A 24,241-nucleotide genomic window follows, 5' to 3' on the forward strand; every position below is an offset into this window, starting at 1 on the left:
GTGGAGTTCCCGTTGTGGCTCAGTGGAAATGAACCTGACTAGAATCCATGATGACAAAGTGGGTTTGATCCCTGGCCTCACTCAGTGGGTCAACGATTCTATTGCTGTGAGCTGTAGTGTAGGTCACAGATGTGGCTTGGATCTGATGTTGCTGAGGCTGTGGTGTAGGCCAGCAGCTGTGGCTCCAGCTCAACCCCTAGCCTGGGAACTCCCATATGCCACAGGTACGGTGGTAAAAAGGAAAAAAAAAAAAATTTTTTTTTGAAAGGAAAATGTTTGATATTTACAACCACCCACTCTTTTTTTTTTTTTTTTTTGGCTGTGCCGTGGCATCTTGAAATTCTTGGGCCAGGTATCAAACCTGTGCCACAGCAGCCACCCAAGCCACTGCAGTGACAATGCTGGATCCTTAACCGACTGTGCCATAAGGGAACTCCACAAAAGCCTCTTATACATGGGTTACTTGTTTATTGCTCTTTCAGAGAGAAGCAGAAATCCCTAAACTTTTTAAATTGAAAGTTTCATTGAGATAGTTGAAGATTTATATGTAGTTTTGAGAAATAATAGGAGTACCCTTTGTAGCGCAGTGGAAACAGATCCATATAGGAACCATGAGGTTGCGGGTTCCATCCCTGGCCTTGCTCAGTGGGTTAAGGATCCGGCGTTGCCATGAGCTGTGGTGTAGGCCACCGGCTGCAGCTCTGATTAGACCCCTAGCCTGGGAACCTCCATATGCCACAGGTACAGCCCTAAAAAGGCACACACACACACACACATGCACAAACAAAAAAATAATAAAAATTCTGTATATTCTTCAAATGGTTTTCCTCATGGGTACCATTTTGCAAGGCTATAAAGCAATGTCACAACCAGAATATTGGTATTGATACAATCTACCTATCTTATTCAGATTTCTTCAGTTGTACTTCTTTTTGTGAGTGGGTGTTTATAGTTATATACTATTTCACCACCTGTAGGTTTGTGTATCCACCACCATAGTCAAGGTCCTGAGCAGTTTGAGATTGACTTTTTTCATCAGCATGATTCCTCAGAGAGTCATCCAATATCAGTAGTTCCTTTTTGTTGTTGAGTGGTATTCCATAATATATATCATCATAGTTGAAGAAGGACATCTGGGCTGTTACATATAAAGCTGCTGTAAACATTTGTATACAGGTTTTTATGTGACCATAAGTTTTCATTTTTCTGGGATAAATGTCTAAGAGTGCCCAAAACTTGTTAGAAATTTTTGAAGTGCCCAAAATATTAACTCAGAAAATAGATATTAGGGATAGTCATAAATCTGCTGTTCTCAGTCTTTTATCTGAAGCAAAAAACAAAACAAAACAAAAAAAACGCAATTTCCTAATTGAGAAATTAAAGTTTATAGATTTTTTTTTGGAATTACCATTGTGGCTTAGCAGTAACGAACCTGACTAGTATCCATGAGAATGCCGGTTCAATCCCTGCCCCGCTCAGTGGGTTAAGGATCCAGCATTGCTGTGAGCTGTGGTGTAAGCTGCAGAAGCAGCACAGATTTAGCATTGCTGTGGCTGAGGTGTAGACCGGCAGCTACAGTTCCGATTTGACCCCTCGTCTAGGAACTTCCATATGCTGCAGGTGAGGTCCTAAAAAAAAGAAAAGAAAAAAGAAAAAAAAAAGTTTATGGACTTTTCAGTAGGAGATTGGCACCAAAGACGACTACTTCCACACATGTTAGAAATAAAAATATGAAAATGTATGCATAAATACAAAATAGTCACAAAATGTGTGAATTGGCCTTTTGCCATTAACTGATAGGTATAGCTGATCCATAGTCATTACAATTTTAAATGGGTAAGTTTTTTATCTTTCAGATTTTAATATTTACAATTAATTGTAAAAATTAGAAATATGTAAATATATAAAGAAAAAACCCAGTAGCAGGAAAACTGTTAAGATTTTTGGTGCATTCTCTTTTAGTCTTTTCTATGTGCATACAATATTAATTTAATAGAATTTTTATAAAATCAGGATTATATATGCAGCTTAGTGTCCTAGTTAAAAGTTGAAAGTTAGAAGTTGAAAATTAAACTTCAGATTTTTTTAGCCATTTATGTCTTCATTTGTGAACTGTTCATTTTTTTCCACATTTTTATATTGTTGAGATAGTCTTAGGGTTTATGACTGTTAGCTGATGCGTAGAAAACTTTTTCGGGAATAGATTTGAATTGAGTAGTATTTTCACTTTGTGAATATTTCTTACTTTATACCACCACATTTTAAATCATTTTCTTGTTCTTCCAAGGTATGCTGTGATAGCATTTGGATGTGCTAGCTGTCCAAAATTAACATGTGGACGAGAAGGCTGTGGAACAGAGTTTTGCTACCACTGTAAACAAATTTGGCACCCCAACCAGACCTGTGATGCTGCTCGACAAGAGAGAGCCCAAAGTTTACGACTGAGAACTATCCGTTCTTCATCCATTAGTTATAGTCAAGAGTCTGGAGCAGCAGGTATTTGCATCTAACTGTTTCTAGTAAATGATTTGATATGTACAGAACACTATTTTAATTTTAAAATTCAGTATTCAGTCCCTCTTCTCCTTTCAGTTTCTAGACATGTTTTATGTGTTAGCATTTGTCCCAGAAGCACTCATTCTTTCTTGTGGAAGAAAGTGGTATTGAGATTGGAAAGATTTCATTGTCCATAAAAGAAAAAAGGGAAAAAAGGAAGTGTCAGTGATTTATATAATGATAGCTAAAGATGGTCTGAAACTGTTGTTTATAAAGGTAGTTTATGCAAAGCTTAGCTACTGTTTTTAGTAAAATATAAATTTTGAATATTTTATCCTTAGATTATTTCCAGTTGTATAAATATCACAAGTTACAGATTAAAAACACTATTTATTTTTGGAATCCTTTTCACTTACATGTTTTGTGAAATACAGTTCAAAATTATACCTTTCTTATTGGTATGGGAGCACACTAAGAACTTTGTGCCTATGGCTAGGAATTTAAAATTTCCAGAGAACTGTACATGAGCAAGCATGTGTACCTTGTAAACCTCAAAAGATTTCTTGAGAAGTCTGACCATCTTAATGTTCTTTGAATAAAAATTCAAAAAAGTAATATTTCACTTTCATAGGACTTTTCACTGTTTATTGGAATTTCAGGTTTTTTAGAAAAATATTTCCTTTTCTCATTAATTATAAAAAGCAAAAAACTTGGAAAAATACTGAAATTTATCAGGAAAATAATTTACATTCCTACCAGCAGTGTATTGAGATAGTCATGACCTTAAAAACTTTAAATTCAACTTCATATTTTGTATAATGGACATGGATTTTCATGCTTGTTCACTGATTGACTTGTTTTATTTCCTTTCTCGAAGATTTGGGGTAGAACTCCAGAGGTATCAATAATAATTTCTAGGGATAGGTTCAGAAGCAATTTGGAGAGGACGTGAGTGTATCTAAACTGTCCTCCATGGAGTCAGCTGTAGCTTTGTAGTAATCCTCTTGGAAATGATATCCCTCTTCTCTAAGTGGGGAATGGGTACTTACCACTTACAGGACACACATATAGAGTAAGAGAATAGACTCTAGAGTCACTATCTGGATTCGAATTCCAGCTTCTCCACTTATTGCCTGTGTGACTCTGAGCAAGTTAATTGGCTCATCTGTAAATTAAACATGCCAATAAGTCCATAGGTTGAAACATTTCTTGGCTGATAGTAAGTGCTCTGGCTCTATGAGATAAACTACAGTCCCCCTCTAGAGATTTGCATGTGTCTAGACTATCTCTTTTTTTTAAAAAAGAAATGACTAAAAGATGGCTTTTGCTGTTTATTTTAAAGTAAACACCATGATTTAGTCATCTAAATGAATGTTGGTCTTCCTCATAGTAGTCACCATGGGAAATTTTATGTCTGTTGAACAGTGCTGTCTTGGAATGCTTTATTGGTCTTAACCTTTAAAACCTTACACATTCACTTTAAATTATCCCCTTAATGTCAGTTTGATTTCTGGGAATAACTAGAAATTCCTTTGCAGCTAAGTTTAACAACTAAAGTAACATACCAAGTTGAATCACTGGTTTGGGATGGATCCAAAGTAAGATGTTCTTACCATGAAAGTGATTGGTTTTTTTTAATGTAAAGTAGCTTTGAAAGTAATTATGAATGAAAAACTTCCAAATGATTTGAGTGAAATAGTAACATTGCTCAGAGTTCTCTTGTGGTGCAGCAGGTTGAGCATTGTCACTGCAGGGTCTCAGATCACTCCTGTGGCATGGGTTTGATTCCTGGCCCAGGAATTTCCACATGCCACTGGCATGGCCAAAAAAAAAAAAAAATTGCTTATGGTGTTAATTTTCTGACATGTAATCTTAACATATTAAAAGCATTTTTTTGTTGTTTGTTTTTGTTTTTTTTTATCACTCAAATGAATTTATCACATCTGTAGTTGTATAATGATCATAACAATCTGATTTCACAGGATTTCCATCCCACAGCCCAAGCACATCCCCCACCCCTCAGACTGTCTCCTCCAGAGACCATAAGTTTTTCAATGTGAGTCAGCATCTGTTCTGCAAAGAAGTTCAGTCTGTCCTTTTTTCGGATTCCACATGTCAGTGAAAGCATTTGATGTTGGTGTCTCATTGTATGGCTGACTTCACTTAGCATGATAGTTTCTAGGTCCATCCATGTTGCTAAAAATGCCGGTGTTTCATTCTTTTTAATGGCTGAGTAATATTCCATTGTGTATATGTACCACCTCTTCTGGATCCACTCCTCTGTCGATGGACATTTAGGTTGTTTCCATGTCTTAGCTATTGTAAATAGTGCTGCAATGAACATCAGAGTACATGTGTCTTTGCGAGTCGTGGTTTTCTCTGGATAGGTGCCCAGGAGTGGGATTGCTGGATCAAATGGTAGTTCTGTGTTTAGTTTTCTGAGGAATCTCCATACTGCTTTCCACAGTGGTTGCACCAATTTACAATCCCACCAACAGTGTACTAGGGTTCCTTTTTCTCCACACCCTCTCCAGCACTTATTGTTTGTAGACTTTTGGATGATGGCCATTCTGGCTGGTGTAAAGTGGTACCTCATCGTGGTTTTGATTTGCATTTCTCTAATAATGAGTGATGCCGAACATCTTTTCATATGTTTCTCGGCCAATTGTATGTCTTCTTTGGAGAACTGTTTAGATCTTCCGCCCATCTTTGGATGGGGTTGTTTGTTTTTTTGGTATGGAACTACAGAAGGTATTTATAAATTTTGGAGATAAATCCCTTGTCAGTCGATTCACTTGTAAAGATTTTCTCCCATTCTGTGGGTTGTCTTTTCGTTTTGTTTAGGGTTTCCTTTGCTGTGCAGAAACTTTAAAGTTTGATTAGGTCCCATTTGTTTATTTCTGTTTTTATTGTCAATACTCTAAGAGGTGGATCTGAGCTGTTGCTGTTGTTTATGTCAGAGAGTGTTTGGCCTATGTTTTCCTCTAGGAGTTTGATAGTGTCTGGTCTTATATCTAGGTCTTTAATCCACTTGGAGTTTATTTTTGTGTATGGTCTTAGGGAGTGTTCTAATTTCATTCTTTTCCATGTGGCTGTCCAGTTTTCCCAGCACCGCTTATTGAGCAAGCTGTCCTTTCTCCATTGTATAGTCTTGCTTCCTTTGTCATAGATGAGTTGGCTGTAGGTGTGTGGGTTTAATTCTGGGTTTTCTGTCCTGTTCCACTGATCTATATTTCTGTCTTTGTGCCAGTACCATGCAGTTTTGATGATTGTTGCTTTGTAGTATAGTCTGAAGTCCGGGGGCCTGATTCCTCCAGCTCCATTTTTCTTTTTCAGGATGTCTTTGGCTATTCTGGGTCTTGTGTGCTTCCAGACAAACTTTAAAATATTTTGTTCAAGTTCTGTGAAAAATGTCCTTGGTAATTTGATAGGGATTGCACTGAATCTGTAGATTGCCTTGGGTAGTATAGTCATTTTGATAATATTAACTCTTCCAATCCACGAGCATGGTATATCTTTCCATCTATTTGTGTCATCTTTGATTTCTTTCATCAGTGTCTTGTAGTTTTCAGAGTACAGGTCTTTTGTCTCTTTAGGTAGGCTTACTCCTAGGTATTTTATTCTTTTGGATGCAATGGTATACAGGATTGCTTGCCTAATTTATTTTTCTTCTCTTTCATTGTTAGTGTATAGAAATGCTGTTGATTTCTGTGTATTGATTTTGTATCCTGCGACTTTGCCAAATTCGTGGATGAGCTCTAACAGTTTTCTGGTAGAGTCTTTAGGATTCTCTAGGTATAGTATCATGTTATCTGCAAATAGGGATAGTTTTACTTCTTCCTTTCCAATTTGGATTCCTTTTATTTCTTTTACTTCTCTGATTGCTGTGGCTAGGACTTCCAGAACTATGTTGAAGAGTAGTGGTGAGAACAGACATGCTTGTCTTGTTCTTGATCTCAGTGGGAATTCTTTCAGCTTTTCACCATTGAGAATGATGTTCGCTGTGGGTTTGTCGTATATGGCCTTTATCATGTTGAGGTAGGTTCCCGTTATGCCCACGTTCTGAAGGGTTTTTATCAGAAATGGGTGTTGGATTTGTCAAAGGCTTTTTCCACATCTGTTGAGAGGATCATGTGGTTTTTATTCTTCAGTTTGTTAATGTGGTATATCACACTGATGGATTTGCGGATATTGAAGAACCCTTGCGTCCCTGGGATAAATCCCACTTGATCATGATGTACAATCCTTTTAATGTATTGTTGGATGCGGTTTGCTAGTATTTTGTTGAGGATTTTTGCATCGATGTTCATCAGTGAAATTGGCCTGTAGTTTTCTTTTTTGGTGGTATCTTTGTCTGGTTTTGGTATCAGGGTGATGGTGGCCTCACAAAATGAGTTTGGGAGTATCCCTTCCTTTGCAGTTTTTTGAAATAGTTTCAGAAAGATTAGCTCTTCTCTAAATGTTGGCTAGGATTCGCCTGTGAAGCCATCTAGTCCTGGAGGTTTGTTTGTTGGAAGTTTTTGAATCCCAGTTAAAATTTCAGTTCTTGTGATTGGTCCATTCATCTTTTCTATTTCATCTTGGTTTAGTCTTGTAAGATTGTACTTTTCTAAGAATTTGTCCATTTCTTCTAGGTTTTCCATTTTATTGGCATATAGTTGCATATAGTAGTCTCTTATGATCCTTTGAATTTCTGTGATGTCCGTTGTAAGTTTTCCTTTTTCATTTCTAATTTTATTGATTTGAGTCCTCTCTTTTTTGCTTGATAAATCTGGCTAGGGGGTTATCAATTTTGTTGATCTTTTCAAAGAACCAGCTTTTCGTTTCATTGATCTTTTCTTTGGTTTTCTTTGTTTCTATTTCATTGATTTCTGCTCTGATCTTTATGATTTCTTTCCATCTACTAACTTTAGGTCTTGTCTGTTCTGCTCTCTCGAGCTGCTTTAGATGTAAAGTTAGCTTGTTTATTTGAGCTTTTTCTTGTCTCCTGAGGTGGGCTTGTGTTGCTATAAACTTTCCTCTTAGAACGGCTTTTGCTGCATCCCATAGGTTTTGGAGTGTCGTATCTTCATTGTCATTTGCTGCTAGGCATTTTTTAATTTCCTCTTTGATTTCTTCAGTGATCCATTGGTTGTTTAGTAGCATGTTGTTTAGTCTCCACGTGTTGGTTTTTTTGCAATTTTTTTCTTGTTGATTTTCAGACGTACAGTGTTGTGGTTGGAAAAGATGCTTGATAGGATTTCAGTTTTCTTAAAGTTACTGAGGTTTGATTTGTAGCGCAGGATATGATCAATCTTAGAGAATGTTCCATGTGCACTTGAGAAGAATGTGTATTCTGTTGCTTTTGGATGGAATGTCCTATAAATACCTATTAAGTCCATCTGGTTTAATGCATCATTCAGGGCCTATGTTTCCTTATTGATTTTCTGTCTGGTTGATCTGTCCATTGCTGTAAGTGGGGTGTTAAAGTCCCTGACTATGATTGTGTTATTGTCGATTTCTCCTTTTAAGGTTGTTAGCAGTTGCCTTATATATTGTGGTGAACCTGTGTTGGGTGTGTAGATATTTAAAATTGTTGTATCTTCTTCTTGGATTGATCCTTTGATCATTATGTAATGTCCTTCTTTGTCCCTTAAAATATTCTTCATTTTAAAGTCTATTTTGTCTGATATGAGTATTGCTACTCCAGCTTTCTTTTGATCCCCGTTTGCGTGAAATATTTTCTTCCCTCCTCTCACTTTCAATTTGTATGTGCCCCTAGAAGTGAAGTGGGTCTCTTGAAGACAGCATATACATGGGTTTTGTTTTTGTATCCATTCAGCCAGTCTATGTCTTTTGGTTGGGGCATTTAGTCCATTAACATTTAAGGTAATTATTGATATGTATGTTCTTATTGCCATTTTATTAATTGCTTTGGATTTGTTTTTGCTGCTCTTTTTCCTTTCCTTCTTGTTCTTTTCTGCCTATAGAAGTTCCTTTGGTATTTGTTGTAAGGCTGGTTTAGTGCTGCTGAATTCTCTCAACTTTTGCTTATCTGTGAAGGTTTTGATTTCTCCTTCAAATCTGAATGAGAGCCTTGCTGGGTAGAATAATCTTGGTTGGAGGTTTTTTCCTTTCATCACCTTAAGTATATCATGCCACTCCTTTCTGGACTGCAGAGTTTCTGCTGAAAAACCTGCTGATAACCTTATCAGGGTTCCCTTGTATGTTATTTGTTTCTTTTCCCTAGCTGTTTTCAAGATTTTCTCTTTGTCTTTAATTTTGGTCAGTTTGATTAATATGTGTCTCAGGGTGTTCCTCCTTGGGTTTATTTTATATGGTACTCGTTGTGCTTCCTGGATTTGAGTGAGTGATTCCTTTCCCATGTTAGGGAAGTTTTCAGCTATTATCTCTCAGAATATTTTTTCTGTCTCCTTCTCTCTCTCTTCTCCTTCTGGCACCCCTATAATACGGATGTTGGTGCGTTTAACATTGTCCCAGAGTTCTCTGAGACTCTTTTCATTCCTTTTCAGTCTTTTTTCTCTTTTCTGTTCTGCACCTGTAATTTCCACTAATCTGTCCTCCACCTCGCTTATTCGTTCCTCTGCCTCCTGTATTCTGCTGTTAGCTGCTTCTAGTGAATTTTTTATTTCAGTTATTGTATTTTGCATCTCTTCTTGTTTAAGTTTTATATCTTGTATCTCTTTGCTCAGTGTTTCCTGTAAGTTATCCATCTTTGCCTCCAGTTTATTTCCAATATCTTGCATCATCTTCAGCATCAATAGTCTAAAGTCATTTTCCTGGATGCTGAGAATCTCCTCATCACTTAGCTGATTTTCTGGGGTTTTTCCTTTCTCCCTCATATGAGTCTTTTCATTTTTATAGGTTTTTGGTGTGGTGACCTTTTTTACAGATAATAGAGTTGTAGCCTCTCTTACTTCTTTTTTTAAAATTTTTTTATTATTATTATTTTTTATTTTCCCACTGTACAGCACGGGGATCAACTTATCCTTACATGTATACATTACAATTACATTTTTTCCCCACCCTTTGTTCTGTTGCAACATGAGTGTCTAGACAAAGTTCTCAATACTATTCAGCAGGATCTCCTTGTAAATCTATTCTAAGTTGTGTCTGATAAGCCCAAGCTCCCGATCCCTCCCACTCCCTCCCCCTCCCATCAGGCAGCCACAAGTCTTTTCTCCAAGACCATGATTTTCATTTGTGCTGGATATTAGATTCCAGTTATAAGTGATATCATATGGTATTTGTCTTTGTCTTTCTGGCTCATTTCACTCAGTATGAGATTCTCTAGTTCCATCCATGTTGCTGCAAATGACATTATGTCATTCTTTTTTATGGCTGAGTAGTATTCCATTGTGTATATATACCACATTTTCCGAATCCAATCATCTGTCGATGGACATTTGGGTTGTTTCCATATCCTGACTATTGTGAATAGTGCTGCACTGAACATGCGGGTGCATGTGTCTCTTTTAAGTCCTCTCTTACTTCTGATGTCTGTCCCCCTGTGGCTGAAGTTGGTATGGGGGGCTTGCTATAGGCTTCCTGACGGGAGGGGCTGATGCCTGCGCACTGGTAGGTGGAGCCGATTCTAATCCCTCTGGTGGGTGGGGCTTAGTCTCTGGATGGGATTAGAGGCAGCTGTGTTCCTGAGGGGTCTTTAGGTAGCCTGTTTACTGAGGGGTGGGGCTGTGATCCCACCTGGATTGTTGTTTGCCCTAGGGCTTCTCAGCAGCTGACTGAAGGGTGAGGCCAGATTTTCCCAAAATGGTCACCTCCAGAGAAAGGCAAGCTGCTGAATATTCCCGAGAGCTTTGCTTTCAATGTCCTTTCCTCACAACAAGCCACGTTCACCCCTGTTTTCCCAGGATGTCCTCCAAGAACTGCGGTCAGGTTTGACCAGATTCCCATGGAGGCTTTGCTTTGTCCTGGGACTCAGTGCACGTGAAAGTCTGTGTGTGCCTTTTAAGAATGGGGCCTCTGTTTCCCCCAGTCCCATGGAGCTCCTGCACACAAGTCCCACTGGCCTTCAATGCCAGATGCTCCAGGGGCTCTTTCTCCCCATGCCAGATCCCCACACGTAAGAGTTTGTTGTGGGGCTCAGAACTCTGACTCCTGTAGGTGAGTCCCTGTGAACCAGTTAGTTTCCAGTGTGTGGAGCTTCCCACCCAGGAGGTATGGGGTTGTTTATATCACAAAATCGCCCCTCCTACCTCTTGATGTGTCCTCCTCTTTTTCTTCTGGAGTAGGATATCTTTTTTAAGGTTTCTGGTCCATTTGGGTGAAGAATGCTCAGTCTTTTGTTGTGAATTTTGTTGTTTTTAGGAGAGAAGTTGAGCACCAGTCCTCCTATTCCGCCATCTTAATCCTGTCTCTTTTTTTAATTTTTAAAACCATGAAAATGAACGGGACAGTCATCTTTCAGTTTGTTCTGAAGATTGCATGCATCAGAGCCAAAGCCTGACTCTCTCTACTCTCATCTCTAATTGGGATATTTACTATTTGAGAATACTCTGGGATGAGGAAGTTAATTAGTATTCCACTTAGGCAGATAATATCACCATTTCTTTATTTTGATGTACTAGATATTCTCTATGAAAGCCAACTTTTTTTCCATTTGTGCCCCAGTGTTAAAAAAGAATTTTAATGCAGATTTGGTTCTTGTATCAAAACATGTTTATATTTTGGATTATGTCATGACTTAATGGATAGTTTGAATTTTTACATTCTAATAATTATCATTTGTTTCAGTCTGGCAGCATAGTGTTTTCAGTTTGCTTGAAATTGTTTGAATCATTAAAACACTAATTGTGAGCATTCACCAGTACTTAAGTTAAAAAAAAAACAGGCCCTAAATGAAGTGATGATAAGGAAACCTGAAATCACTGATAAAGCACCGCTAAAGTTTGACCATAAAACTTATAGAAAGAAAAAATAAAGTATAGCTTAATGCTTATCATGTAAGAAATTGGAACAAATGCTTAAATTCAGTGACTAGCAGTATACATATCATAACTGTCTGCAGCTACTAATAACAGTAAATAATTACTGGCTGCTATTTAAATATATGCCAAAGTTAAAAATAGTGATATAACTTGAGATACCTCTTATGTATCACTTGATTTTTAATTTGGCACCTTTGTGCATTGTAACCATACATGAAGCATTTAAATAAATAAATGAAGTGAACAAAGATGACTAAATAAAAATGGTCATGTGCATAATCAACAAGTGATTGCTTTAATTCTGAAACTGTTTCCCATTAAGTGTTTATAACCATATAACCCTTCCTTGACCTCTTACGTCCTCTGTTTTATCTGGGTTCTGATTCTTTACAAGGGCCATCTATATATTGTGTGAATTAAAATACAAGAAAAAGGCTGCTGTTCTACAGATATCTGTATTATTATTTTTAGAGTGCTTACATTTGATGTTACTTAGAAAAGAGAAGTAAACTCACACTGCTTCAGATTACCATCGAATTTTCACTTTCTGTTAGTGTTCATTCGTTAAAGGAATAATACACAGAATTGCTACTTTTTATTTAAGTGGAGATGGTTAGAAAAGTTCTAGAGCATGAAGTGCTGCTCTTTGAAGACAGTTGTAGGGTAGGAACAGAGACAAACTTTATATTGTGCACAGTTTGCCTCGAGCTGTCCTTGGTTCTCGTTTCTCTCTTGTTTTAAATTTTATTTTTTTTAATTTTTGGCTGCATCGCAGCATATGGAAGTTCCCAGCCAGGGTCTGAATCCAAGCTGCAGGTGCTACCCAAGCCACAGCTGTGGAAACACCAGATCCTTTTAACCCACTGCGCTGGGCCAGGAATCGAACTAACACCTCAACAGAAACCTAAGCTGACTATAGTCAGATTTTTGACCCACTGGGCCACAGCAGAAACACCCTTATTTCTCATATTATTATTTTGTTATTTTTTGTTCTCATTGTCCTGCTACTGTTTGAAAAAATGTTTACAATTTGAAATTTTAATGTAAAAAATGTTCCTTTCCTCAAAAGGAGGTGCTTTATATACTAAAAATAGCAGGGTAAAGCTATTCATTAACACACTGTATGTGTTAAGTTTTTTTGGCAGCGCTGCAGTTATCTACTAGAAATTGTTATTTGTAGACCAGTTTTACATATTAAACATGTCTGTTTTCTTAATAGCCGATGATATAAAGCCATGTCCACGATGTGCTGCTTATATAATAAAGATGAATGATGGGAGCTGTAATCACATGACATGTGCTGTCTGTGGTTGTGAGTTTTGTTGGTTGTGTATGAAAGAAATCTCAGATTTGCATTATCTAAGGTAAGCTTATATAAGGGGCTATTTGTACCTAACTGTAATTCTGTATTGTAGGATGAAAAGGACTTTTTTTGGAAAAAGCATTATCCAAAGTATTTTTAAACTTGGAATCTATAAGATACTTAAAGGAATCTGTTTTATTTTGGTAATATAAATTTAACATGAACCCAATTATTGTGCTAGTCATTTGGGATTAATAAACAGTCAAAAATAGGAAATAGAGGAGTTCCCTGGTAGCTTAGCTGGTTAAGGAACCAGCATTGTCACTGCTAAGGCTTGGGTCACTGCTGTGACTTGGATTCAGTGCATGCCAGGGGTGTGGCCAAAAAAAAAGAGGAAATAAGAAATTTCTGTTTTTATTTGGCTTTGTTTTTTGTTAAACTAGAATGCTAGCATTTAAAACCCCATGTAATTATGCTAGGTCATAAATATTTTCATTGATTTTTCCCACATATAAATGTATTCATTTAGGCCACAGAGGGAGTTTATAATTCTCTGCCTAAAACAGGGATAAAATAAGCATATTTTGCATTAATTTACCCTTAAAATAACCTAAAGCTTTGAAGCCAGTGGAGGAATATGAATAAATATTTAACCTGAGTCCCGTTTATCAGTATGCTTTTAATATAATTTGTGATGTTTCTTACCTTATTTTTTTTCCCTTTGGCTTTTAATGAACTTAGAATTCAAAGAAAGGGAGGAAAAAATTCGTTCTCAAGTTTGAGAATTCTGTTATGGTCACTGCTGAATGTATGGTAGTAAATTGTTATTGTGATGTTTTGCAGCTTTTACTTTACATTATAATTTTTTTTCCTTAGTCCATCAGGATGTACTTTTTGGGGGAAGAAACCCTGGAGCCGAAAAAAGAAAATATTGTGGCAGCTGGGAACACTTGTTGGTGCTCCTGTAGGAATTGCTTTAATAGCTGGCATTGCTATCCCTGCAATGATTATTGGCATTCCTGTGTATGTGGGCCGTAAGGTAAAATGCTCACTTCCTTGTTAATTTATTATCTTACTTTAAACCTTCAGATTTAGCATTGATGGTTTTGCTTTGCTTCTATTTTTGTTTGTTTGTTTTGAAAGACAAAGGTCATCTTTAGTATCTTAAATATTAAACAATTATTTTTTTAAGATAATAACTTTCCAGTGTTTGGCAAGCTTATATGTATGCCTAAAAAGTAGATTTGCTTTAAAATGATCAGAATATTATGAGATCCTGCTGTGTAGCACTGGGAACTATGTCTAGTCACTTATGATGAAGCATGATAATGTGAGAAAAAAGAATGTATACAACTGGGTCACCATGCTGTACAGTAGGAAAGAAAATAATGTATTGGGGAAATAAAAAAAATTAAAATTAAAAATTAAATAAAATGATGGGAATCTGAAAATGTCAGTAAAAATTTGCATTATAAATCAACTTTACATATAAAATATTAAAGGATATGTACCTAACATTTTTCTCATAGGTATGTCCTTGTAAAGTCAGGTCTATAAAAAATAATAGATAAATAACATATTTGTCCTCAGGCAAAGAATAATTAGCCAGTTCCTGAATTATTTCTGACTTTAAAGCTTTTTTCCCTCAGATTACTGCTATTAGTAAACATGCTGTTTTGTAGATTACAGCAATTTTGTGGAAGTTTGAACACCCAAGAGTTGCCACCGGCCTAAAAAATGAATTGTACTTCAATAGCTAAGCAAATAATAATTCTTTTTTCAAAGGTTAAAGGGATAATTTACGAAGTGGCTAAGAAAGTCTACCGCTGCCTAAATTAGTAGAATCTCAGAATTGAGAAACAACTTTAGGAATGATCTAGCATCAACCCTGTACCCAAGTAGAACAAAGTTTAAGAATTTTTCAAAAGGGAACTATCAGTTTTTGAATTCAACTGTGTGCTGGGTGTTTTATGTACTTTGACTCATTTTAACCTCATAGCAATTTATGTGTTAGAATATTGAAGTTTAGGAAAATGTATATAATTTATCATCAGTTACTCAGAAAGAAGCAGAGCTGGGATTTAAACCCAGATGCATAAATTCTTTGTATAAGATCCCTGATAAAATTCAAGCTAATAAGCATTTGGACACTTCAGTGATGAGGAAACCAATAGCAGCTCCTGAGGCAGCTCGTTTTGTTACTTTAAGTGTTAGAAAACTCACATGTTGAGTTAGAGTCCGTTGCCCTTTAAATTGTTTTATTTAAAATTCTAGTTCTGACTTTTGGGACCAAACTCAAGACAAGGCTGATCTTCATTCATGTAACAGCAACATTTTTTTATGTCCAACATCTGTTACTATTATAATCAGAAAAATAATGCATAATATTTTTTTAGATTAGCTTTGGGACCAAGGACAGACATAGGTATTTATGGACCAAATATTTATTTCAGAAGGTTTTAGTAACTTAAATTATTGAAATCCTAGTCATAATAGCTGATTGTAATCATTTTTTATAGAATTGTCCAAAGCAAGTTTTTGCTGAAAACAAAAACTATTTAGATAGTTAGAAGTAGAAGGGAAAGAGAGACTATTGTACTGCACATACCTACAAATAATTTATAGAGGAGAGATTATTTACCTGAGTGTTCAGTCTTAGGTGCAGTAGCAATCTCCTTTTCTCTAACTTGTGATCAAGTGGTTGCAAGTCGATGAACTAGTTTTCCATTGAAAGTGTTCTCGGTAGTGTTTAGGGATACAGACCAGCCCAGGAAAACCTATTAGATTGATAAAGTACCTGAGAGCTGAGCTTTTCTTTACATAACAGAAAATGTAGCACAAAATAGTAAAACAAAAAATTATGTTGAACCAGAAATAGTGGGATGAGGAGGTTCCTTTGTGGCTTAGCAGGTTAAGGAGCTGGTGTTACCATTACTGTGGCTCTGGTTACTGCTGCAGTGCGGTTCTATCCCTGGCCTGGAAACTTCTGCATACGGCATGTGCAGCCAGCAAAAGAAAATGAAGGTGTTCCAATTTTGGCTCAGTGGGTTAAGAGCCCAACTAGTATCCATGAGGATGCTTAACCCACCGCCCCATCCCAGTTCTTTCACTGTTTAATACATCCCACAAGATTCATTGTACCTTTTACAGCCTTCAAAATAACCAGATAATAATGGTACTTTATTATGCCTCATCTGTAGCATTGTTTGTAAGTCAAGTATTTTATTTTAGAGACTCCTTGTATACTTTGGAGGCTGTTTTGAATCTCTCTTCAAACAAAGAGGGATGAGAACAAAGATACTGAACTATTTCCTGAAGTTCATATAATACCTCACAACCACTTTCATGGTGATACTAAGTTCTGTTTATTAACACTCTACAAAGATGCCAAGTAGATCTAACTCTGGTCCTCTGGCAACAATATTTATTCTTTTTTCTCCCTCTCCCCCTTACTTTGAACTGTAAACAAGAGCCCAGGATCCTGAGTCATTTGATAAAAATTTTCTTCATAGAAAGGGATCTGAGAAAAAATTGATTCTGTTTGGTAATGTTTGCTTATTAGTGCTGCTTTTTAAGGTTGATTAAAGGAAAAAAAAAAAAGATTGTAGAAACCGCCCCTGGGAGCCAGTTTTTACCAGTTAGAAATCCTTATTTAGAAACTTGTGGAATGATAAATTTCTTAGTAATCCTGTTGGTCAAACATCCAACTCATAATTATGTTGAAAATAATATTCTTAATTCCTTTTTCTTCGCTCAGAACATGATTCGTTCTTGAATAAGACTATAAGGGCTGGAGTTCCCACTGTGGCGCACTGGGTTAAAAATCTGACAGCGGTGGCTTGGTTCACTGCAGAGTCAGAGGTTTGATCTCGGCCCAGTGCAATGCATTAAAAGATCTAGCATTGCCACCGCTGTTATATAGGTCACAGCTGTGGCTTGGATTCAGTCCCTGGCCTGGGAACTTCCATATGCTATGGGTGTGGCCATAAAACAAAAACAAAAACAAAACATTATAAGGACCACTTTTACCAAGACTATTTAAAAGTAAACACAAAACACAAAGTAAAATCTATTAAATCACTGTCTTATGTAAGGACATTATTAATAAGGAGCAAATTATATATAAGAATATGGTTTAAGAACAATAGTATGTTTACTTTTAATTTGGACACAACTGGAGTTCCCGTCGTGGCGCAGTGGTTAACGAATCCGACTAGGAACCATGAGGTTGCGGATTCGGTCCCTGCCCTTGCTTAGTGGGTTAATGATCCGGCGTTGTCGTGAGCTGTGGTGTAGGTTGCAGACGCAGCTCGGATTCTGAGTTGCTGTGGCTCTGGCGTAGGCCAGTGGCTACAGCTCCGATTCAACCCCTAGCCTGGGAACCTCCATATGCCGTGGGAGCGGCCCAAAGAAATAGCAAAAAGACAAAATAAATAAATAAATAAATAATTTGGACACAACTGAAATTATGAATGAAATCACTTTAAACTTCTAGCAAATATATGTCTATTTCATTTAAATTAAGTATGTAATGGGTTTTTTCTTTAATCCATCATCCCCATTTTTATTTTCATTTCAAGATTCACAATCGATATGAAGGCAAGGATGTTTCAAAGCACAAACGGAATTTGGCCATAGCAGGTGGTGTAACATTGTCTGTAATCGTATCTCCAGTGGTAGCTGCAGTAACTGTAGGTAAGATGTGCTTAAAAATACTGATACTTCAAGTTTTATAAAATTAAACTTTTATGGAAGAATTTTGAAAAACAGAGTATTATATTGTTGAAGATAAGAGTTACTATATTTAAGGATAGTTTAAGCTGAGGTTACATAAAGCCTTTCATTTGGTAACCATACTGGTTAAAAGTAATATAAACTCAAGAGCCTAGCCTTAGGGCTGGTTGGCAAATTATTAGTGGTTAATAATCCCCACCAAAATACAGTTAGAACCCTAGAACTTGAAAAAGGTGAACAGAGTTCCCACTATGGCGCAATGGTGTCAGTGGCATCTCTGGAGTGATGAGATGCAGGTTTGATTCAATCCCTGGCCTGACACATTGGGTTAAGGATCTGGTATTGCCACAGCTGCAGCATAGATCACCAGCTACCACTCAGATCTGATTCCTGGCCTGGGGGGCAGCCAAAAAGGAAAAAGATTTATATCTTTTTTCTACCCCTTATATGTGTCACCAGATAGGCTAGACAGAAGCTTTGAACCTGCTTGCATCCTTTAACAGCAAGGGGAATTCACTTTTGGCAGGAGTTGCAGAACCCTAGCGCTTTTCTCATGTATACCTTCTCTTGAAAAGACGTTTTAAAACGTGTGTTTCTGTGATTTAATTTTTGATTAGTAATGGTCGATTTAATTCCTCTTTAGGTATTGGTGTTCCTATTATGCTAGCTTATGTCTATGGCGTTGTTCCAATTTCTCTCTGTCGAAGCGGAGGTTGCGGAGTTTCAGCAGGCAATGGAAAAGGAGTCAGGATTGAATTTGATGATGAAAATGATATAAATGTTGGTGGAACTAACACAGCTGTAGGTAAGTACTTTCAGCAAAGGAAGACGATGTACTTACTAATAGTGTGGATGGGGGAGACTGTAGAGTAACACACAAGTCAGAATTCCCCTTGTTCTCTTATGGGTCATAATGATGTTCATCCAAAAGTACATCAGAGAAAAGAGCCGCTGAGGAAAGGTAAGTGGATGAAAGAGGGCAGAATAATTCCGGGTACCTGTATCCGCCAATGGAAATGTAATATCTCAGAAATTGTAGACTTTTAATCTTTAATTTTGTGTACAACATTACAGATCATTAAGAAAAGGATAGGAGAGAAATGCAGTTCATAAAAGAAGAAATGCCAGTGCCCAATGAGTAGAAGTATCTTTAATGCTGCTCAGAGAAATAGGAATTAGAATAAAAACTGGAGCACAAAAAGGTCCTCGTAGACTACCAGTGGGAGTATAGGTTAATAAACCTTTAAAAATGTGTTTTTGCTAAAGCTATTCCGACAGTTCTTGCTAAAGAAATTGTCTTAGGGAAGAACAGGCATACCTTGGTGATGTAGGTTCTGTTCCAGACCACTGCACCCAATAAAGCAAATATCACAATAAAGCAAGACATGAATTTTGGGCTTTCCCACTGCATAGAAAAGTTACATTTACACTGCACCATTGTCTATTAAGTGCAAAATAGCGTTATGTCTAAAAAACAATGTATATAGCTTGATTCTAAAATACTTGATTGCTAAAAAATTTTAATCATCATGTGAGCCTTCAGCGAATCATAATCTTTTATCTGGTGGAGGGTCTTGCCTCGATGTTGATGCCTGCTGACTGATCAGAGTGGTGGTTGCTGAAGGTTAGGGTGGCTGTGGCATTTTCTTAAAATGAAACAACATTGAAGTTTGCTGTATCAATTGACTCTTCTTTCAGTAATGCTTTCACATGCAATGCTGTTTGATAGCATTTTACCCACAGTAGAACTTCTTTTAAAATGGGAATTAAGTTAATCCTCCTAAATCCTGCCAGTGCTTTATCAACTAAAGTTATATAAAATTCTCCATTCTTTCTTGTCGTTGCAACAGTCTTCATAGCATTTTCACCAGGAGTATATCCCATCTCAAGAAATCACTTTCTTTACTTCTCCATCAGTAAGTACTCATTCATGAAAGTTTTGTCATGAGGTGGCAGCAATTCAGTCACCTCTTTAGACTCCACATCTGATTCTAGTTCTTGTGCTCGTTGTATATCTCCATCAGATGTGCTGTCATCCAGAATTTCTTGTTCACTTATAGAACACAGGGAAAATAGATTTAGTGTAATTCCTAAGGACCCTAGGATTTTTGGAATGATAAATGAGCATTGGCTTTAACTTCAGATCATGAGCTGCATTAATTAGCACCTAGTAAGAGGGCCAATCTGTCATTTGAAGCTTCAAAACTAGGCATTGACTTCTCTCTAACTATCAGAGTCTTAGGTAGCATCTTCTTCCAATATACGGTGTTCCATCTATATTGAAAATATGTTATTTCGTATAGCCACCTTCATTATCTTAGTTAAATCTTCTAGATAACTTGCTGCAACTTCTGGATTAGCACTTGCTGCTTCCTCTTGCACTTTTATAATATGGAGACAGCTTCTTTTCTTAAGCCTCATGAACCACTTCTGCTAGCTTCACACTTTTCCTGCACCTTCCTCACCTCTCTTAGCCTTTGTAGAATTAAAGACAGTTAAAGTCTTGCTCTAGATTAGCCTTTGGCTTAAGAAACTGTTGTAACTGATTTCATCTTCGTTCCAAACTACTGCAACTTTCTCCATATCGATATCTCCATATCAGGCTGTTTTGCTTTCTTACTATTTTTGTGTTCACTGGAGTAGGATTTTTAATTTCCTTTAAGAATTTTTCCTTGGCATTCACAGCTTGGCTAAAGTGTTCAAGAGGCCTAGCCTCCAGCCTGCCCTGGCTTTTGATGTTCCTTCCTCACTAAGCTTGCTCATCTCTGGCTTTTAATTTAAAGTGAGACGTGTGATTCTTCCTTTCACTTGAACACTTAGAGGCCATTGTAGGGCTATTAATTGGCTTACTTTCGATATTGTTGTGTCTTAGGGAATAGGGAGGCCTGAGGAGAAGGGAGAGAGATGGGGGAACAGCCCATCCCTGGAGCTGTCAGAACACGCATTTATCGATTAAGTTCACTGTTGTATGAAAACCTTTAACTTATAAAAAACACAGTATCTGCAAAGCACAATTAACTGAGGTTTGCCTATAATCAGGCATCTATGCAAAGATAATGTTCTCTTTCTCACCTCCCATTCTCTCTTGAATTCACCTTAATCAGATTTTTGTCCCTACCATTCCAGAATTTCCTCTCTACAGCTGCACCAAAGCAGAGTCACCAGTCACCTCTGTATAGTGGTCAGTTCTTGCTTTTCATCTTAATATAACAGTACACCTGGCAAAGTAGACCATGCCCTCCTTCTTGAAACATTTTCTCTCCTTGTCCTCTAGATAGCCATTGTCTTGGCAACTCCTTCTCAGTCTTCTTTGCTCGTTCATTTTCCTCTCCTGATCACCAAGTATTGCAGTTTCCCAGGGCTCAGTTCTCAGATTTCTCTTCACTTACTTCCTGGGTAATCCCCTCTGTTAAATGATAAATAGACTGACCATGCTTAAATTTATATCTAGGCTAGAACTGTCCTCTGAACTTCAGTTTGTACATCTCTCTCTCCTGTTTAATCTGCACTTGGATGTCTAACAAGAATTCCAAGTTTGACTTCTCTGTAACTAAACTCTTCGCTCTAAAACCCATTGTCCTTGGAAGTTCCCCTTGTGGCTCAACGGAAACATATCCGACTAGTAACCATGAGGACTGGGGTTCAATCCCTGGCCTTGCTCAGTGGATTAAGGATCCGGCTGTGGTGTAGGTTGCAGATGTGGCTCAGATCTGGCATTGCTATGGCGTAGGTCAGCAGCCGTAGCTCCAATTCAACCCCTAGCCTGGGAACTTTCATATGTCAGCAGGTTCAGCCCTAAAAAGCAAAAAAATAAAGATAAAAATAAAATATAAAATCTACTGTCCTCTTAGTCATCCTCACCTCGTTAAGTAGCTTTTCTCCATTCTTGCTGTTGCTGTGCCAAATCTTCACTTACAGTTACTGTCCCTTTTTCTTTTTTACCCTACATCTGATCCATCAGCAAATTATACTGCTTCCTTCAGTGTTTAACCTTCATAATTTCACTGTTTCTCACCCTCTCCATTGCTACTCCACTAGTCCAAGCTACTCTCTTCTTTCCTAGATTATTGTAATAGCCTCTTAAATGAACAATCAGCTTCTCAGTTTCCATGCACTATTCCAAATAGTGATACTTCATACGTTCAGAATGCTATTGCACTCTTTTTTTTTTTTTTTTTTTTTTTGGTCTTTTTGCCATTTCTTGGGCTGCACCCGCGGCACATGGAGGTTCCCAGGCTAGGGGTCCAATCGGAGCTGCAGCCGCCAGCCTATGCCAGAGCCACAGCAACGCAGGATCCGAGCCACGTCTGCACCCTACACCACAGCTCACTGCAACCCCGGATCCTTAACCCACTGAGCAAGGGCAGGGATCGAACCCATAACCTCATGGTTCCTAGTCGGATTCGTTAACCACTGCACCACGACGGGAACTCCAGAATGCTATTGCACTCTTGATTATAGTGAACATAACCTTTCTGTGCACTGTGACTGACTTGATTTCTGGCCATGGTCCGGAACCACACCCACAGTATCTCCAAGGTATGCCTGTAGTGACTATTTAAAACTGTGGACCAGCCTCCCTTTACTCTGTGAGATGCTTCCCTTTACTCTTATCCCATAGTTAACTGTCCCTGACTCCAGACATCTTTTCTACTCCTGTGCATATTTTAAACTTTATATGAAAATATGTGCTACCTGAAATCATGGAATTTTTTAAGGAAAGGGAAATTAACAATCATACTTATTTAATTTCTTTGAAATATTTGCATTTAGACACAACTTCAGTAGCAGAAGCAAGACACAACCCTAGCATAGGGGAGGGAAGTGTTGGTGGTCTGACTGGCAGTTTGAGTGCAAGTGGAAGCCACATGGATCGAATAGGAGCCATCCGGGACAACCTGAGTGAAACAGCCAGCACCATGGCACTAGCTGGAGCCAGTATAACAGGGAGTTTGTCAGGAAGCGCCATGGTAAACTGTTTCAACAGGTAAGAAAGATGTTCTTTGTTGTGTTTTTTCCTTAACTGCAATTTTTTTTTTTTTTTGTCTTTTTAGGGCCGCACTGGCAGCATATGGAGGTTCCCAGGCTAGGGGTCCAATCGGAGCTGTAGCTGCCAGCCTACACCACAGCCGCAGCAACACCAGATCCGAGCCGTGTCTGCGAACTACACCACAGCTCACGGCAACGCCAGATCCTCAACCCACTGAGCGAGGCCAGGGATGGAACCCACAACCCCATGGTTCCCAGATTCTTTTTCGCTGCGCCATGAGGGGAACTCCCTTAACTGCAAATTATTAATTAGATGAGAAGAATTTTTAACACAAAGCATAATGATTACGTATAACCCTACCGTCTCAGGGTTGAAAACAAAAAGGTTTCAGAAAATGAATTTAGGAGTTACTGTTGTGGCTCAGTGAGTTAAGAACCCGATTAGTATCCATGAGGACGCAGGTTTGATCCCTGGCCTCACTCAGTGGGTTAGGGATCTGGTGTTGCTGTGAGCTGCGGTGTAAGTTGTGGGTGCAGCTTGGATCCTGTGATGCTGTGGATGTGGAGTAGTCCGGCAACCACAGCTTCAGTTCAGCCCCTAGCCTGGGAACTTCCATATGCTGTGGGTGGCCTTAAAACAAACAAACAAACAAAAAAAAGTAATTTAGTGGTGAACAGTGAGTAAGACTTGATGAGGTTAAAACCAAGTCCAAGGGTTCATGTTATGCCATTTTTTTCCCACTGCACTTGTCTGAGTTTCCATGTTATAAATCAAGTGGGAGTTGCTTCAGTAAACACTGTAAAGCCACTTCTTAAGTCTGGTCCTTATCATTGGAGGCGGCCACAGCTGGATGTTAGGAAATGAGGCATTAGCTGAAGGATATCCAAGAATGCATGAACTAAGGCCAGGCTAATTTGCCTGGGTCCTTTTATGTATGAATGGTTATTTCATTCTCACAAAATCTTTTCACCAAAAAAATCCAGATAAACATAAGTTAAAACATTTTTATCTTTGCTTATTTCCTCTTTAATTTAGTTTTCTTTACTTCTGCTTATTAGCTTTTTTCTTTTCTTAATACATGAGACAGTACATGAATTAAAAGATATATTGGGGAGTTCCTGTTGTGGCTCAATGGGTTAAGGACCCAGTGTTGTCTCTGAGGATGTGGGTTCAGTCCCTGGCCTGGCTCAGTGGGTTAACGGTCTGGCATTGCTGTAAACTGTAGCATAGGTCGCAGATGCAGCTCAGACCCCACGATGCTATAGCTGTGGCATAGGCCACGGCTGCAGCTCTGATTTGACACCTGGCCCCGGGAACTTCCATATGCCACAGGTTTGACTGTAAAAAAAATAAATAAATAAGTAATAAGTTGGTTATGTTTATCTTATTTTTAGGGAGTGTGCTTTTTAAGCACAACTCTTAAATTGTAGAGGTATATATTATTATGTCTTTTTTTAAAGAGAGTGGTGTTATATTTAGAACCATTTTTAACATAGAGATACCCAGGATTTTTTGATTCACTGATCTATTATGTAGAATCATTTTTAATGTATTCAAATTTGGTATTTTGGTCTGAAACATGGCAAGCAAAAGTTCCATATCCTGAGTGAGAATAATGGTCACGTTTAAGTTAAAATCCTTATGTTCTTTTTATATTATTACTCTGTTATTACTTTACTTGGCAAACAGCTAATTTCCCCATTTTATTTGGATGGCTGGTACTGTTTGTTATACTGTTTGAATAATCAAATAAAAAGAAACTAAGAAAAA

The 24,241-nt window shown here is 37.8% G+C and overlaps 1 protein-coding gene across 5 annotated transcripts in view; it reads left to right on the forward strand.

Moving 5' to 3' along the window:
* The window catches only part of RNF19A (ring finger protein 19A, RBR E3 ubiquitin protein ligase), a 73,318-nt gene that overhangs the window by 44,095 nt on the left and 4,982 nt on the right, over positions 1-24,241 (forward strand). For all 5 annotated transcript variants that reach the window (XM_013996572.2, XM_013996573.2, XM_005662947.3 and 2 more), the window contains 6 exon segments: positions 2,288-2,496; positions 12,664-12,808; positions 13,624-13,786; positions 17,328-17,442; positions 18,125-18,286; positions 22,255-22,468. In XM_013996572.2, coding sequence (XP_013852026.1) covers positions 2,288-2,496; positions 12,664-12,808; positions 13,624-13,786; positions 17,328-17,442; positions 18,125-18,286; positions 22,255-22,468 — 1,008 coding nt within the window.

The sequence above is a fragment of the Sus scrofa genome, chromosome 4 (assembly GCF_000003025.6).
Source record: "Sus scrofa isolate TJ Tabasco breed Duroc chromosome 4, Sscrofa11.1, whole genome shotgun sequence".
Lineage (NCBI taxonomy): Eukaryota > Metazoa > Chordata > Mammalia > Artiodactyla > Suidae > Sus > Sus scrofa.